We start from the raw sequence: 15,512 nt of genomic DNA, 5'->3' as shown, positions 1-15,512 counted from the left end.
ATGTGGGCAATCAAGGCCTGGCACTGCCCTACAGGAGGCTTACAGGTCACACTCCCAGAACTGTCTCTATCCCCATGCCTCTCCTAGTAAGATTCATTGCCTATGATTTCAAAGAAAGTGCAGTTTCTAGGGAGTGAAGGAAAACGTGAAATACAGAAAGAGAGAAAAACACACAAATTATTAAATAAAATTTTAAAAATAGAGGGAAAAAAAGTGTAGTTTGTTCTGCAAGCCACAGCCCAAAGAAGTCTATTTCCTCCCACAGGATGGCTAGAGTTCAGAAGCCGCGTTCTCTTCTATAGCTCACCAGAGGACGCAGCCTGAAGAGCTCAGGGTTTTAAGGTAGGGCCTTGGGCAAGAGTCAGCTACTATTTCTAGCTGTTCTAGAAAGACCTAGAAACTTCCTGTGTGATTAGGAAGCTCTGGGGGTGAAAATGCCATGCACGGAGCTGGCCCATGCCAAGTCCCTTCTAACTATTTTAAATTACATCTTTGGCCAGGCACGGTGGTTCATGCCTGTAATCCCAGCACTTCGGGAAGCCAAGGTATGTGGATAACCTGAGGTTAGGAGTTCCAGATCAGCCTGGCCAACATGGTGAAACCCTGTCTCTACTAAAAATACAAAAAAATTATCCGGGCATGGTGGCGCACACCTGTAATCCCAGCTACTCGGGAGGCTGAGGCAGGAGAATCGCTTGAACCCAGAAGGCAGAGGTTGCAGTGAGCTGAGATCATGCCACTACACTCCAGCCTGGGTGACTGAGCGAGACTCTTGTCTCAAAAAAAAGAAAAAGAAAAAAAATTACAGCCTCATCAATGTCTCCTGCTTCTCTGAGATGAAGGGAACAAACCATATCAGGAAAATTGTGACAGAAAAATGACAGGCAGCCATTGTCATTTCCATTGTTATTCGTGGTTTCTGGTTTTTTGGTTTTGTTTTCCTTTTTAATTTTTTTCTAGAAAAAAAAAAACACAACCAGGGGAATTTATATGACAAACTATCAGTGTCAGGATGGCAGAGGAAAAGAGAAAGAAGAGGAAGGCCAGAGACATGGGGAGTGAATAAAAAGTGGGTTCCAGATCGTGCGGAACAGTCCACAGGGTCATGTACAGGTCCTCAGGAGATGACCGCTCCCTTTGGCATGCATGTCCGGTGCCTGGTCTTCTGGTCTGCCTGCTCAGACACCCAAGGGCAGAGAAAGCTGGCCACAAGTAAACCTGCCAATGACAAACTCAGGACTTAACAGACTTAGTTCAGCTCCTTGGCTTTGTGCTCAGGCATCACATAGCAGGCAGCCGGCAGCCTTTCTTGCCTGAGAGAAGAGTCCAGAAGAGCAGGAGAGTCACTTTTGAACACACTCTGGCATCACAGCAGTGAATTGCAAGCAGCCACCGGCTCGTGTGCAGATGTGGCCCTCGCCACCCATGCAGGCATCTGTCCAGACATCCCCAGTCAATCTGGCCAAAGGATGGGACATGACAGTCCCTTTCTAGCCACAGCTTCATAGTGTTGTCCATTCTCCAGTCTTGCTCAAACTATCACCTTAAAGGTTGGAAGAGATTGGAATCCATTTCCTTTTCAGCTCAGCAATGGACACTGATTCCCAAGAAGCAAGTAACTTAACAAGGACAGGTTGGCCATCTGGATCTACACTGAAGGTCTTTCAAGTTTCATCCACTTTATGCCCAGAACTCAGGGCAGAAAATTCAGCCAGACCCAGAGCAAACAGGGTGGCCAGAGTGATGGCTGAGCAAGAAAGTCTCAGCAGCACACTGCAAGACCAGAGTACATTCAAGACAGGAGAGGGCATGCGGCAGGCTGCAGTCCCGAGTCAGAGTCTAGGGCAGCACTGGGTCTGAAGGACACAGCCCGGCCTGCTGGGCTGATAGGGTGGGTCTGACGCCTCACGTGACGGGGCCCCACTGGTTGTATTTCTATGTGGAGGGTGGTGGGTTCCTGCCCTGTTGTGGCCCCTGTTCCTAAACTGAGGCCAGGTTCCATCTCAGTGCCGCAGTCCTGAGGAGCACCACGCTGGCCCGCCAGCCAGGCCACAGTCCTCAACCCCTCTGGGTTCTACGAGAAGGCCTCCGGGAGCCACCGTCACTGGGAGGGAAGGGGCCAGGGAAGGGAGGCTGCATTCTACTGGGAGAGACTCGGGGAGGGACTACCACGGGCTTGGAAGGAGCTACAGCCCCAAATATTGCAGAGCCAAAAGGAATGGGATACATGTCTAAAAAGTGACAAGTCTTGTCCCTATTTTAAAAACAGAATATTGTTGCTGTTGCCTGGTTTCGTTTTTTTCCTTTTAAAACCACTCACATTTAAAAGGTGAAGGGCTGGGAGATGTAGTCCCCTTCACTCTGGTCCTTGATAGGCACCAGGGGGCCTCAGTCTCACGCTGGCTCCTGCTTTCCTTGCCTGGGTTCCAGCCACATGAAGCAAGGGCAGAGAGGGTAGCAACTGCTCTGCCTTCCCAATAGCGATTCCCTCTCCCCATAAAACCAGGGCACACATGAGAAGAAGTCCAAAGAGTAAAGTGCACAGAACTCCCCGGAGCAGGTGGCCTGGGGGCGGGTCACTCCGAGAAGGACGGGGTCTGGGGGGCATCAGCCCAGAGCTACAGCTGTGGAGCAAACACTGATCCCTGTGAAGTGAGCCTGCAGGGCACAGTCCCCTTTCCCTTGGGCCCTTTGACACTTCTTTCTGGGACTGTCCACTCTCAGCAGCTCTCCAAGGAAAGTCTCGGTCCCAAAGATATGGCCCATGCTGGAGGAAACTTGGATGACCTTCCCTGGCTGGTAATGACTCGTGAACATGAAGGGGGCAGCATGTGGCAGGAGGGAAAGAGTACATTATAGAAAACCAGTGGACCTCCGGTTCTGAGAGCAGGGATACTTGGATGACCCTAAAGGCAGAGTATCTCCTGGGGAAGGTTTGGAGAAGATGGTCAGGATCCTACCAGTGAGGCCTGCTGGGGAAAGGAGCTCCTCTGGGTGCAAGAGGAGCTGCAGAGTTGAGGGAGGGGCTGCTGAGGAAGAGAGCCCAAGGCTGGCATTAGGGTGTGTAGGCAGGGGGTGGCTGGAACTGGTTGATGACCTCATATTCCGCCGGGTAGGGTTCGTTCTCCTCCATCTCTGAGAGCAGCTCCAGCGCCTGCTCCTCTTCCTCTGTGGGGTAGTGGCGCAGGAGGTTGGCTGCCGTGGCCAGGATTGAGGCTCCACCAGCTCCTGCCACCAGGTAGAAGCTAACGGCGAAGGTGACATAGACCTGGGATCCATGGTACTTCTTATGCTGCTGCTGCTGGGCCAGGATGAGTTCAGAAGCCCAATAAGAAAAGCCAATGACGGTGGCACACTGCAGGACTAGGGGACAGAGGGACATCACAGAAGGGGAGTTAGTGAGCACTCCACAGCTAGGATGCTTGAGGACCCAATCACAGCCTCTCTACCCAAACCCCATTCTCAGAGAACCTGCCTGGCCCCAGACTCTGCAAGGAGGAGCTCTCTTGGCCATGGGATTCCTGGCCTGAGGTTGGGGACAGCAGTCTGACCTCATCTAGGCCAGTCAGATTCTCTCTGTCTTAAGGAGCAAATAGGGTCATGCAGCTTGGGAGCTGGAGTAGGCACACCACAATTCAAACCAACACAGCAGTGCAGGCATGAGGGAGGAGAGCAGCTACATACAAGAAAAGGCGGGTCTGGCCGGGCGCGGTGGCTCAAGCCTGTAATCCCAGCACTTTGGGAGGCCGAGGCGGGCGGATCACGAGGTCAGGAGATCGAGACCATCCTGGCTAACACGGTGAAACCCCGTCTCTACTAAAAATACAAAAAAATTAGCCGGGCGTGTTGGCGGGCGCCTGTAGTCCCAGCTACTCGGGAGGCTGAGGCAGGAGAATGGCGTGAACCCGGGAGGCGGAGCTTGCAGTGAGCCGAGATCGCACCACTGCACTCTAGCCTGGGGGACAGAGAAAGACTCTGTCTCAAAAAAAAAAAAAAAAAGAAAAGGCAGGTCTGTAGGGAAGCAGGAAGGTGGAGAGGAAAGAATCTGACCAGGAGCTCCAGGGGAGACACGGGAGATTGCCTGGTTCCTTCTTCACTTATATCAGTTCTGAGCTTCAAATGCCATTTTAGAGAGCTGTGAGCTTCCTTGTGGAATTTCTAGCAACATTTCCCCTCTACAGCTGGGCTGAGTGACCCTGGCAAGTTAGCAGCTAGACTGGAGCAGGCTGCTGACACCCTGACACTCTGGGAAAGACTGGAGCTTGGCACATGAGCTCCTGAAGGGTGTCTACTCAGAGAAACCAGAGCCCCCACCGGCAACTCAGACAGGATGCCCCCGCCCTGTAGCAGTTCCTCCCCCAGTGTGAGCAGGCTCACGGCTTACCCGTGAGGATATGGGCGAAGGCATAGCGACGAGTGATCTTCAGGGCAGGATGCTTGGGCCCAAAGACATCCAGAAGGAAAGCGGAGAGACTACACAGGATGCCCAGGAAACAGAAGGCGGCGATGACCCGCAGGAGCAGCACTGTCTGGGGATTCATGCAGAAATCTGTAGGGGGAGAACCAAATTTTCAGGGCCCCAAGTAACATCTGGTGCAGAAAGTCCCCACCTAGAAGGAGTTTGATTCCCCTCCACCACAGTCCTGGGAGCCAGGGCAGTTCTGGAGGACACTGTCTTAGCCCCTGCTCCTAGGTGGTCTGCATGGGAGCTGGAACAAATTCCACATTAGCAAACAGAAGCCCTCTGGGTCACTGCTCTCCTGTACCTCAAGTCCTTCTCTTTCCAACAAGACTAGCCTAAGTGCAGGATTCTACTTCATTGTGTGTGCCATGCCCTTCTAACCATTTTTAAAGACACTGACAATTAACTTGACATGTTAATGCATTCTGCTAAAGGATACTTTGAGCTGGCAGGAAAAGCCTGACTTTGGAGCTGAGACAGCCAGAGAGGCTAAGACCATACAGGTCAATTAATGCTGATTCTCCATTTACTCACTCATTCATTCCCTTTTTGTTCCAAAAAGAAGTTAAACTTGAAGATACTATACTAAGTGAAATCAACCAAATGTAGGACAAATATTTTATAATTCCACTCATATGAGATACGTAGAATAATCAATTTATGAGACAGAAAATATAATGGTGGTTGCCAGCAGGTAGGGAGAGGGGAGAACAGGAAGTTATCATTTAATGTGCACAGAGGTTCAGTTTGAAATGATGATAAAGTTTTGGAAACAGATAGTCATGATGCATGTGCTTAATATCAATGAACTCAACACTTAAAATGGTTATTAATACTTTGGGTGGCTGAGGCAGGAGGATTGCTCGAGGCCAAGAGTTTGAGATCAGCCTGGGCAATATAGTGAGACTCCGTCTCTTTGAGGAGAAAAAAAAAAAATTAGCTGGGCATGGTGGTGCATGCCTATAGTCTTAGCTCCTTAGGAGGCTGAGGCAAGAGGACTGCTTGTGCCCAGGAGTTACTGTAAGCTATAATCACACCACTGCACTCCAGCCTGGATGACAGAGAGAGACCCTGTCTCTTAAAAAAACAAAATATTGGCCAGGTGTGGTAGCTCACACCTGTAATCCCAGCACTTTGGGAGGCCGAGGCGGGCAGATCATGAGGTCAGAAGATCGAGACCATCTTGGCGAACATGGTGAAACCCCGTCTCTACCAAAAATACAAAAATTAGCCGGGTGTGGTGGCATGTGCCTGTAGTCCCAGCTACTCAGGAGGCTGAGGCAGGAGAATCGCTTGAACCCAGGAGGTGGAGGTTGCAGTGAGCCGAGATTGCACCCCTGCACTCCAGCCTGGTGACAGAGTGAGATTCTGTCTCAAAAAAAAAATGTTGGCAGGGCACGGTGGCTCACACCTGTAATCCCAACACTTTGGGAGGCCGAGGCGGGTGGATCACCTGAGGTCAGGAGTTTGAGACCCGCCTGACCAACATGGTGAAACCCTGCCTCTATTAAAAGTACAAAATTAGCCGGGTGTGGTGGTGCATGCCTGTGATCCCAGCTACTTGGGAGGCTGAGGCAGGAGAATCACTTGAACCTGGGAGGTGGAGGTTGTGGTGAGCCGAGATTGTGCCTTCACACTCCAGCATGGGCAACAAGAGAGAAACTCCATCTCAAAAAAAAAAAAAAAAAGTTAAAATGCTAAGTTTTATGTTATGTATATTTTACCACAATAAAAAAAAAGTAAAATAAAGAAAAGAGGACGAAAGAAGTTGCAGCAGTTTAGAGAAATGTGCAGCTACAAGAAAGTATTACATAGATTAGGAAAGTCGGTAGACTATATCATCACATTTAGTTTAGCTCCCTCCCTGAACTCTACGAGAACAAAAGAATTCTTTTAAAAGGCAACCCACACAAAAAGAAAGGGAGGTATAAAACAAGGTTCCCAAAACTGGAAAGTAAAGGGACAAAGACCTACCTAAAAGGGACTCAGCAGACTGGGCAGAGCTGGGGACAAGCCATCAACAGGAAAAGCTAGGAAGCCACCACATTTATACCACAAAAGCCCCAGAAGCCTTGGACAGTGCCAACGCGCACACGTCAAGGGCATAAATGAAGGAAAAGGAAGAGGCTGAAAGAAAAGACACAGCACTCAAGGGGTTCCTGGGAGTCATGGTGCAGGGAGAGCCCATGACAACAACCACACAGCAGACACACACAGCAACTTGTATTTCCCTCCAGTACTTTAGCCATTCTTTAAAAAAACATTTCAACTAGACGACACTGCTGGGCGCAATGGCTCACGCCTGTAATCCCAGCATTTTGGGAGGCTGAGGCGGGTGATCACCTGAGGTCAGGAGTTTGAGACCAGTGTGGCCAACATGGTGAAACTCCATCTCTACTAAAAATACAAAAATTAGCCGGGCGCGGTGGCGTGCGCCTGTAATCCCAGCTACTCGGGGGGCTGAGGCAGGAGAATCGCTTGAACCCTGGAGACGGAGGTTGCAGTGAGCTGACATCGTGTCACTGCACTCCAGCCTGGCAACAGAGCGAGACTCCATCTCAAAAACAAAAAACAACAACAAAAAAAACTAGACGACACTGTCTGTCTCCTTTGATAACTATGCAAACTGCAAAAGCTCCCAGAAGCATAGGGTAGAATAAAGGCTGAATCAAAAAGAAACCAGGCCGTGATTAAGTATTTTAAGCTTTAATAAAAAGTGGAAATGGGGTCGGGCATGGTGGCTCACGCCTGTAATCCCAGCAGTTTGGGAGGCCGAGGTGGGTGGATCGCCTGAGGTCAGGAGTTTGAGACCAGCCTGACCAATATGGTGAAACCCTGTCTCTACTAAAAATTTAAAAAATTAGCCAGGTATGGTGGCGTGCACCTGTAGTCCAAGCTACTCAGGAGGCTGAGACAGGAGAACTGCTTGAACCTGGGAGGTGGAGGTTAGTGAGCCAAGATCACATCACTGCACTCCAGCCTTGGTGAGAGAGTGACTCCATCTCAAAAAAAAAAAAAAGTAGGAAATGGGCCTTAACTTCCTCTCCTTCTTCTGTTACAGGCACTGGCAAGTTCTTCTTTTATTTAGGCCATGGGTCACCAAGTGATTTGGGAAAATTTGGAAAGGGCTGGCAAGACTCAGGCTATATAGTGTCCTTTCCTGAACTTGATCTCAGGCTGAGAGGGTGTGGGGCGTGATCATCAATCTCTAGGGCATACCCAAATCACTGGGGCACTGTCTGAAAGCATGTTCCCAGGTCCCCAGAGAGTCTGAGTTCTAGGTCTGGAGCAGGGCCTAGGAATCTGGATTTTAACAAGCAGCCCAGGTAATCCCCATGCAGGTGATCCAAGCCCCACACTTCAAGAAACACTGGTTCCAGACCTCAGAGAAAGGTGAACTGATGGGGGAAAGTCCAGGAACCTGGGGAGGGGACCTAAACCCAGCAAAGCTGACACAGCCCAACAGATGCCAGCATCACAGGTTCTGGGTAGAGAGAAGCCCTGGGCCTCTGGGATTGAGCATGTATACCCTGCCTCAGGCTCAGAGTTCGCCCGGCAGAGGCTGGCTGGGCCCAGACAAGGCTCATACACCTCTGTCTGGCTTTGGGTCACCCACGAAGCAGCCCTCAGAGCTAATTGTCATGATCTCTTGTCTGCTGACCACCTGTTTTGGGCCCAAGCACCCAGCCTGGGTAACTGTCTACTGCCAGAAAGCCTGCCTGTGCGTGAGCCCTGCCAGCAACTGGGACCAGCCTTCACTGAACCCAGCCCTGCAGAGCCATAGTGCATGGGGCCTCACTGAAAGAAAAGCTCTAGGAGACAGGGGCCATCTCCTGGCTTTATTTTAAATCTTATTAAAACTAAGAGAGTTCTTCTTGGGGTCCACATGGCATGTGGCAGGGATGGGGCAGTGTTCTTATAGTGCTTCCAAGAATAACCTGCCAGAGGTCACATGCTGCTCTGCAGCAGGCCGTGTCAGATTCCACTCACACTACTAATGAGGCCTGGCACTTGGAGTAAGAAAAGTAATACGTGGGGGCTTCAAGGAGCCTGTATTGTTTCTTTGGCTGGATGGTGAGCACAAGGATGTTCATTTGATTATCCTTAAAAATATACATCCATGACATATACTCCTATTGTCTTATGTTTCATTATACATGAGTTTTAGTAGTAAGGAGACACGTACATGATAAAAAGCTTCTGAGAGGACGTTCCTCCCCTTGCAGATGTCCACCTGCTCCTCTCCAAAGGCAAATATTGTTGGAGGGGCCTTGTATACCCCTCCTGGAACAGCCTGTGCACACAGATGGGTCAAGTGCCCCCCTGGGGGATTTACCACACAGCTCAGATGAGGAGTCGGGGGCTCCAGAAGGTGAAGTGGCTTCCTCCAGGCCACACGCTGCAGAGCTAGATTCCAAACCATGATCAGGCTCCCCTACACTGTGCTGCTCAGAATCACCAAGTACCAGAGTCGGCCACTGTATTTTTTCCCTGGAGATAATCAATCAATTCCTACAGAGCTGTGCATGAATGAGGGGTCAGAAGCTAACAGGAATACTGTTGGAGCCATCCTCAGAGCCAGCTGCTAAGCTCACTAGAGGAACAGCTTGAAGCAATGAAATCTCTCAAAGAAGCAAAAAAGGTTTGGGTCATTAAGTCCTCATATGGGGAATTATTGGGCAAAACCTGCCAGGCATGGTGTCTAAGCTCCTGCAGCACTGCAACCATCAGAGCCTGCTCTAGGAAGTGGTCAGGACACCAGAAAGGCTTGGGACCTGGCACCGAATCCTAGCTCTAGCAGAGACTGTGTTACTTTGAGCAAGTCCCTTGAGTGCACTGGACCTCTGTTCTCTCATCTATCAAATGAAAACAATAACATCTGCCCCACCCACCACCAGGGCATGCTGGGTCAGCTGACACCGTGCCCATGAAAGAGCAGCCACCTGTACTGTTATTAACCAGAGGTTGTTTCAGCTGGGCCAGTGTGTCACCTCAGCATGCCTTTCCTTCTTCCACCAAGACTTCCTTGACCACACATGTCAGCCCGTGTGGACCAAAGCCTACTAAAGCTAGACTAAGGGCCTACCCTACAAGTGTGACAATATGATAGAGAGAAGAGACTTTTGACCTAAAACTCCAATAGGTTTTGTTTCAATGTAACTAACTGCCTTTCTCCACTCCAAAGCTGTGAGTTAACAGATACCCCAGGGGCCTGCCCCATGTGACAGGTGGACTTTCCTCAGAGGGTCTCAGAGCACACCGGAAGAACAGGCAGTTATCCTAGACAGGCTTGGAGCCCAGCTCAGAGACTCTTCTGGAGTCAGTATCTCAATGTCTTTCTCTCCTCCCTTCCTAGACATCGGTACAGCAGGGAAGGCAACAAGCACCTGCTCCCATGAGGGGATTGCTAAAGAAAACCCCTGAAGGTTATGTATGTAGGATGTTATTCGAGAGAGAAATGGCATGCAAGGCAGGACCCTAACTTGAAATTCAAGCCAGTGGTGTAGTCCACGATGCCCTGGCTAGACACAGAACACCTCCTATCCTCCAGCTGTGCTCTGGCCTGTTGATTTTGGTAAACACTGCTTGGCGGTGCCCTCTAGTCATCAGGGAAGCAGGCAGCTGTAATAGGATCCCATGGAACTGACTTTGCTCAAGGTCACTGGTGAGTCACCCGGCTAGATTTGTTTTGAAGGTCCTGCCTCTTCCTGTCTATCTGCCCATTGCTCTAACCATACCTGACCCAGTCTGCAGGCAGAAAGGCTTAAAGGGACTTCTGTCCCGCCCTGCCTCCCTCCTTGCTGGAGTCCCTGTGAATTAGAGACACTTCCCCAATGCCCCAATCCCTCTTTATGCATCTGTGCAATCTGCTCAGCCTCTCCTCACTGTGACCTTTTTAGCTTCCAGAGAGGCCTGTGACACAGGCCTCTTAACAGAGCCCTCTAGTGCCCAGCCAGGTTATCCCACAGATACCAACAGGCCCCGCAGGACCTGGCAGTGTCAGCTGCCTCAGTCACCACCTGTCAGGCACACAGGCTCTCCCTGGAAGGCCCTTGATCTTCCAGTGGCTGCTGTCAATTGTGATTCACCTGACTTCTACTCCCCAACTTCCTCATTCTCCAAAGATGCTTCCTGGGGCTGTTGCCAGTGCCCTTTGGTGGCCACACTTGAGAGGCAGAAAGGATCAGAAGAAATGACTATCTGCGGCCCCTCTTTCTGGGGCCTAGAGGTGTGAGCCTATCTCCACCCAGGGCCAGGTTGAGAGCTGTGTGAGAAGCAGGCACCGCTTGCAGGGGCAGCGGAGAAAACCCAGGATGAGGTCTTTTTTTTTTTTTTTTTTTAGAGAAAGGGTCTCACTCTGTCATCCAGGCTGGAGTGCAGAGGCACGATGATAGTTCACTGCAGCCTTGAACCCCCAGACTCAAGTGATCCTGCTGGCCTCCTGCTTCAGCCTCCCAAAGTGCTGAGATTACAGGAGTGAACCACCGCACCCAGCCCAGGATGGGGTCTTTGGAGCCAGCCCTCATTGGCTAAAGCCTCTGAAGCTTTGTGAATGACAACGGGAGAGTGGCTTTGCCCTGGGATCACCAACTAAAGCCTCAACACTGAGGTGATGAAGTTATGACAAAAAGCACAGCTTTGGCTGGGCTTATGATAAAACTCAACTAGAAGAGGAAAGTGATAAGCCTCAGGCAGCTTTGAAGGGAAATAAACTCGGAGCTCACTAAGGTGTTGCGGTAAGAGTATGGACTTTGGAGTCAATGTCCACTCGGATTAGCTGAGCAAACTACCTAGCTTCCCTGAGCTGGGACCTTTGTGAAGTGGGGCTGATAACAGTACCTACCAAATAAAGATGCTGTTTAGGAGGAAAAAAGCAGGCATGGGGTGTGCTTAGCATAATGTCAAAATGTGGCACTCAGGCACGGGCTGAGAAATGGTAAGGCTGCTCCAGGGCCTGCTGGCTGCCCGACTCCCATCACCTGCAGAGACCTGGCAGGGTCTGTTCTCCCTCTGGAAGTATCTATATGTGGCCAGGAGCAGTGGCTCATGCCTGTAATCTCAGCACTTTAGGAAGCCAAGGTGGGTGGATCACTTGAGGTCAGGAATTTGAGATCAGCCTGGTCAACAAGGTGAAACCTCATCTCTACGAAAAGTACAAAAATTAGCCGGGCATGGTAGAGTACCTGTAATTCCAGCTACTCGTGAGGCTGAGACAGGAGAATTGCTTGAACCCAGGAGGCAGAGGTTGCAGTGAGCTGAGATGGCGCCACTGCACTCCAGCCTGGGTGACAGAGCAAGACTCTGTCTCATTAAAAAAAAAAAAAACAACTCTATATGCACCACATCTGTGCTCGACAGCTCTGCTCCCTCCTGAGATGTGGAATACTCCAGGCTCCCAGGTCAGGACATCTGTTAGGCCCCGAGGATCAGCACAGTCACACAGGATACTACATGTCTGAAGGCCCACTGGGTACCAAAAAACCAATAGGCAAAAAAGGGAGAGAAGACGCAATCAAGGACCTCTGGATTCCTTACTGATTCTTCTGTGATAGCTCATGAGGCACCACTGCCAACTCTCCTATTAATGGGCACAAAGTGCTCTTAGGAGATGGTCACAGGCAAGCAAGTAGAAACTATACATGGGTTAAGATCTCTAAATATGTGAGCAAATGTAATGTAAAGGTTAAGAAAACATGCTTCGCAAAAGACAAAACAGAGCCTGAATAATTTCTTTTTTCTTTTTTTTTTTTTTTTTTTGAGATGGAGTCTCACTCTGTAGCCCAGGCTGGAGTGCAGTAGTGTGATCTGGGCTCACTGCAACCTCACCTCCCAGGTTCAAGCGATTCTCCTGCCTCAGCCTCCTGGGTAGTTGAGGCACCAGCCACCAGGCCTGGCTAATTTTTGTATTTTTAGTTGAGATGGGGTTTCACCATGTTGGCCAGGCTGATCTGACTCCTGACCTCAGGTGATCCATCCGCCTTGGCCTCCCAAAGTACTGGGATTACAGGTGTGAGCCTCCAGGCCTGGCCTGGCCTGAATAATTTCTTAGAAAGGGTAAATACACATGTGAACAAAGAAGAACCTGCACCAAGAAATTTACTTTTTTTTTTTTTTTTTTTTGAGATGGAGTCTTGCTCTGCTCTGTCGTCCAGGCTGGAGTGCAGTGGTGTGATCTCTGGCTCACTGCAACTCCTCCACTTCCTGGGTTCAAGCGATTCTCCTGCCTCAGCCTTCAGGGTATCTGGGACTACAGGTGTGTGTCACCACACCCAGCTAATTTTTGTATTTTTAGTAGAGACAGGGTTTCTTTCACCATGTTAGCCAGGCTGGTCTCCAACTCTTGACCTCAGGCAATCCACCCGCCTCGGCCTCCCAAAGTGCTGGGATCAGAAGTGTGAGCCACTGCTCCTGGCCTTTTTTTGTTGAGATGGAGTTTCACTCTTGTTGCCCAGGCTGGAGTGCAATGGCGCGATCTCAGCTCACTGCAACCTCTGCCTCCCGGGTTCAAGCGATTCTCCTGCTTCAGCCTCCCGAGCAGCTGGGATTACAGATGCCTGCCACGATGCCCCGCTCAAAAATTTACTGTTATTTTTAACATGCCTTCGACAAGGATACACACCAAAGTGAAATAATTATGAGATTGTTCCTTATGACAGCTGAAGTAAAACAAAGGATAAAAACCATAAATGACACAGCAGCATTTTATATTGGCATCAACAGATGTGGGGTAGTCCCAGCTCTGCCACCCCCAACTGGGTAGCCTTGGGGAGATCCTTCATTTTTCTGAGCCACAGCTAAGCATACCCCATGCGGTGCTAGATTTTGAAGATCTAGCTTTCTAGATCTGATGGGTCTAGTGGTGGGAAGGTGGTATGTGTGCTTCAAAGAAAGCAAGTACAGGGCAATGTGCTAAAAGAAAAACCACCAAGACTCACTCAAGCTTAATGCTCTTTGTGCCATTAGCAACATGACAGAGAAAAGGCTGCATACAAGGCCTCTGTCATGTGCATAACTTTGGCTTTAATGAGCCAACCCAGCAAAGAGTACCATTAAGGTGAAATCTGGAAACAACCAGTTGTCCCCAATCTTCTACAAAATCACGCTACAGCTTCTAAAACTCAAGAGAGATGCAAAACAGTAACAGAACACTCAGAGAAAGGCAACATTTGGCCACAAGGATGAGGCTTTTCAGCCTAGACCTGCAGAAGCAGAGTATGGTCCAAGGCACAGCGGGGAACTTGGACCTTTTCGCCAAATCCCAGTGCCTGAATTCTTCAGGAGGTAACACGCAGATATCTAACAGGAAGTGCTTCTGATAGGCGGTGCAGTAAACATCTGGAATGCATCACAGCCAGGGAATAGCACAGAGAGGATAGCACAGAGAGGATATAAGACCTTCAAGATGGCTCAAAAGACCTTGGGGTTGATGAACTATGCTGTTACTAAGGACTGTTTGGGGTACATTGATCATTGTTAGGGTAAAAAGCAGGTGACACAGTCCAGTCCTGTCCTCACACTTCACAATTTTTACTGGAGGCAAGACTGGGCAGGATAAACTATGGGGCCCATAGGACCCTCGCATAGTCTGCTGTCTATCTGGCCGGAAAGCATGATGATGAACAAAGCAACCTTGCCTCTGTCAGGCACACTTATAATGGTTCCAAGAGCCACATTCCAACTGTTGTACTGCGGGTGGCAATGGAACGGTCTTCCGATTACCTAAAATGCCACAGATTCCCTTCTTCTTTAATACGCATCCAATTACCATGGAACTCTAAGATATCTTTTAAAACCTAGTCATATTAAAAGTTCCTTTTTCTCCATCTATCAGTCTGCCCCAAAGAAGCTTTTCCATATCTCACAGGCTCCTTAGAAGGGGCCAGCTAACTTTGATACCTAGCACCCTTATCTTTTCTCGATACACAGCGTCCTTCCTCCAACAGAATCCTAAAATAGCAGCAGTCCGGATTAACATGGCTGTGAGGAGTAGGTGCTTAGCTGAATAACATCAGAATTAATGAGGGGCCGGACCCCAAACAGAGCCACCTGGTGGGCATGAACACCAGGCAGTTATGGGGCCGTTTCCTTCAGCCAAGTGTCTGGTCCCTGGCTATCTCTGCTTCAGCCAGAACACATTCTGTCCCCCACCGAGGCCTAAAGGGCCAGCGCGCAGCACCCTCACCTTTCAGCAGGTCCGGGTGCACATAACCCAACACGTCGGAGACCCCCAGCTCCTGGCGCGAACAGGTGCCTCCGTGGATGTGCAACCAGGCGGGCTCGGCGAGGGCAGTGCACAGCGCCGTGATAGACAGGGCGCCAGGCAGGGCCGAGGCCAGGCTACGCTCCGGCTGCTTGGGCAGAGCGCTGCCTCCCGGGCTCCTCCGCCGGCGCCCGCCGGGCAGCCCTGCGCCTCCGGGGGCGTACATGCCCGGGGCCGCCCGCCGTCGCTCCGCAGTCGCTGCTGGTCGCCGCCGACCTCCGCGGGGCGCGCAGAGCCTGACAGTCCGGTGAAGGATAGCAACGCTCCGGGTTCGCTGCAAGTGAGGCCGGCACTGGGCTGTCAGGGTTGACACCAGAGGATAGCGGGGTGGGACCCAGGGCTGACAGAGACGGGGAGGGCTGCGGGGATTCGGGGGGCGGAGACAGGAGACTCCGGAATGGGACTGCGGGACGACAACCGGAGAGGGCCAGGGGCCAGATGGGGTCTGGGCAGACTCAAGTGGCGGGCGGAGGGATCGGGGATCGGCTACTGCTAGAGCAAAGACCCAGAGTCAGGGTCTCGGCCAGAGGATGCTGAGGGGCGGAGGACCGGGCTGGGCCGCGGGGATCGGGGACCCGTGATATGGGACCGGCGGTTTGGGGTGCGACCTGTGGGCAGAAAAGACCCTCCCCACGCCGCCCATTGTTCCTCACCAGTCAGCAGGCCCCAGGGCTGGGATGGTGCCGCTCAGCCCAGTCACCGGCTTCTCGGCTGCCGGGGACCCAGCGTTCCCAGGCCTCAATCCCTCAACGCCCGGACAGACCCGGGTACGATGCACTTCCGACTTCC

The 15,512-nt window shown here is 51.0% G+C and overlaps 1 protein-coding gene across 2 annotated transcripts; it reads right to left on the bottom strand.

The window, feature by feature from the left end:
- Positions 1–897: 897 nt before the first annotated feature.
- On the bottom strand, positions 898–15,508 carry TMEM127 (transmembrane protein 127). 2 transcript variants are annotated; one of them, XM_055241315.2, is made up of 4 exons: positions 15,377–15,508; positions 14,646–14,997; positions 4,385–4,549; positions 898–3,363 (listed from the first exon to the last, which is right to left on the bottom strand). In XM_055241315.2, the coding sequence occupies exons 2-4, from the start codon at positions 14,887–14,889 to the stop codon at positions 3,056–3,058; spliced, it is 717 nt and encodes a 238-aa protein (XP_055097290.1). In that variant the 5' UTR covers positions 14,890–14,997; positions 15,377–15,508; the 3' UTR covers positions 898–3,055. The 2 variants fall into 2 exon arrangements, with proteins under 2 accessions (XP_055097290.1, XP_063473776.1); XM_063617706.1 differs by lacking the exon at positions 15,377–15,508 and having other exon boundaries at positions 14,646–15,015.
- Between the last annotated feature and the right edge of the window lie 4 nt (positions 15,509–15,512).

Source organism: Symphalangus syndactylus, chromosome 14 (assembly GCF_028878055.3).
Source record: "Symphalangus syndactylus isolate Jambi chromosome 14, NHGRI_mSymSyn1-v2.1_pri, whole genome shotgun sequence".
NCBI lineage: Eukaryota > Metazoa > Chordata > Mammalia > Primates > Hylobatidae > Symphalangus > Symphalangus syndactylus.
This window is presented reverse-complemented; position numbering and strand designations above follow the sequence as displayed.

Bases quoted from the DNA above. Each gene is read 5' to 3' on its own strand.
- TMEM127 (XM_055241315.2), bottom strand. From the start codon at position 14,889: ATGTACGCCCCCGGAGGCGCAGGGCTGCCCGGCGGGCGCCGGCGGAGG. The intron at 4,550-14,645 runs GTGAGGGTGCTG...CTCCCCCTACAG, and splicing joins GCACCCGGACCTGCTGAAAG to ATTTCTGCATGAATCCCCAG. The intron at 3,364-4,384 runs GTAAGCCGTGAG...TCTGTCCCCTAG, and splicing joins CTTCGCCCATATCCTCACGG to TCCTGCAGTGTGCCACCGTC.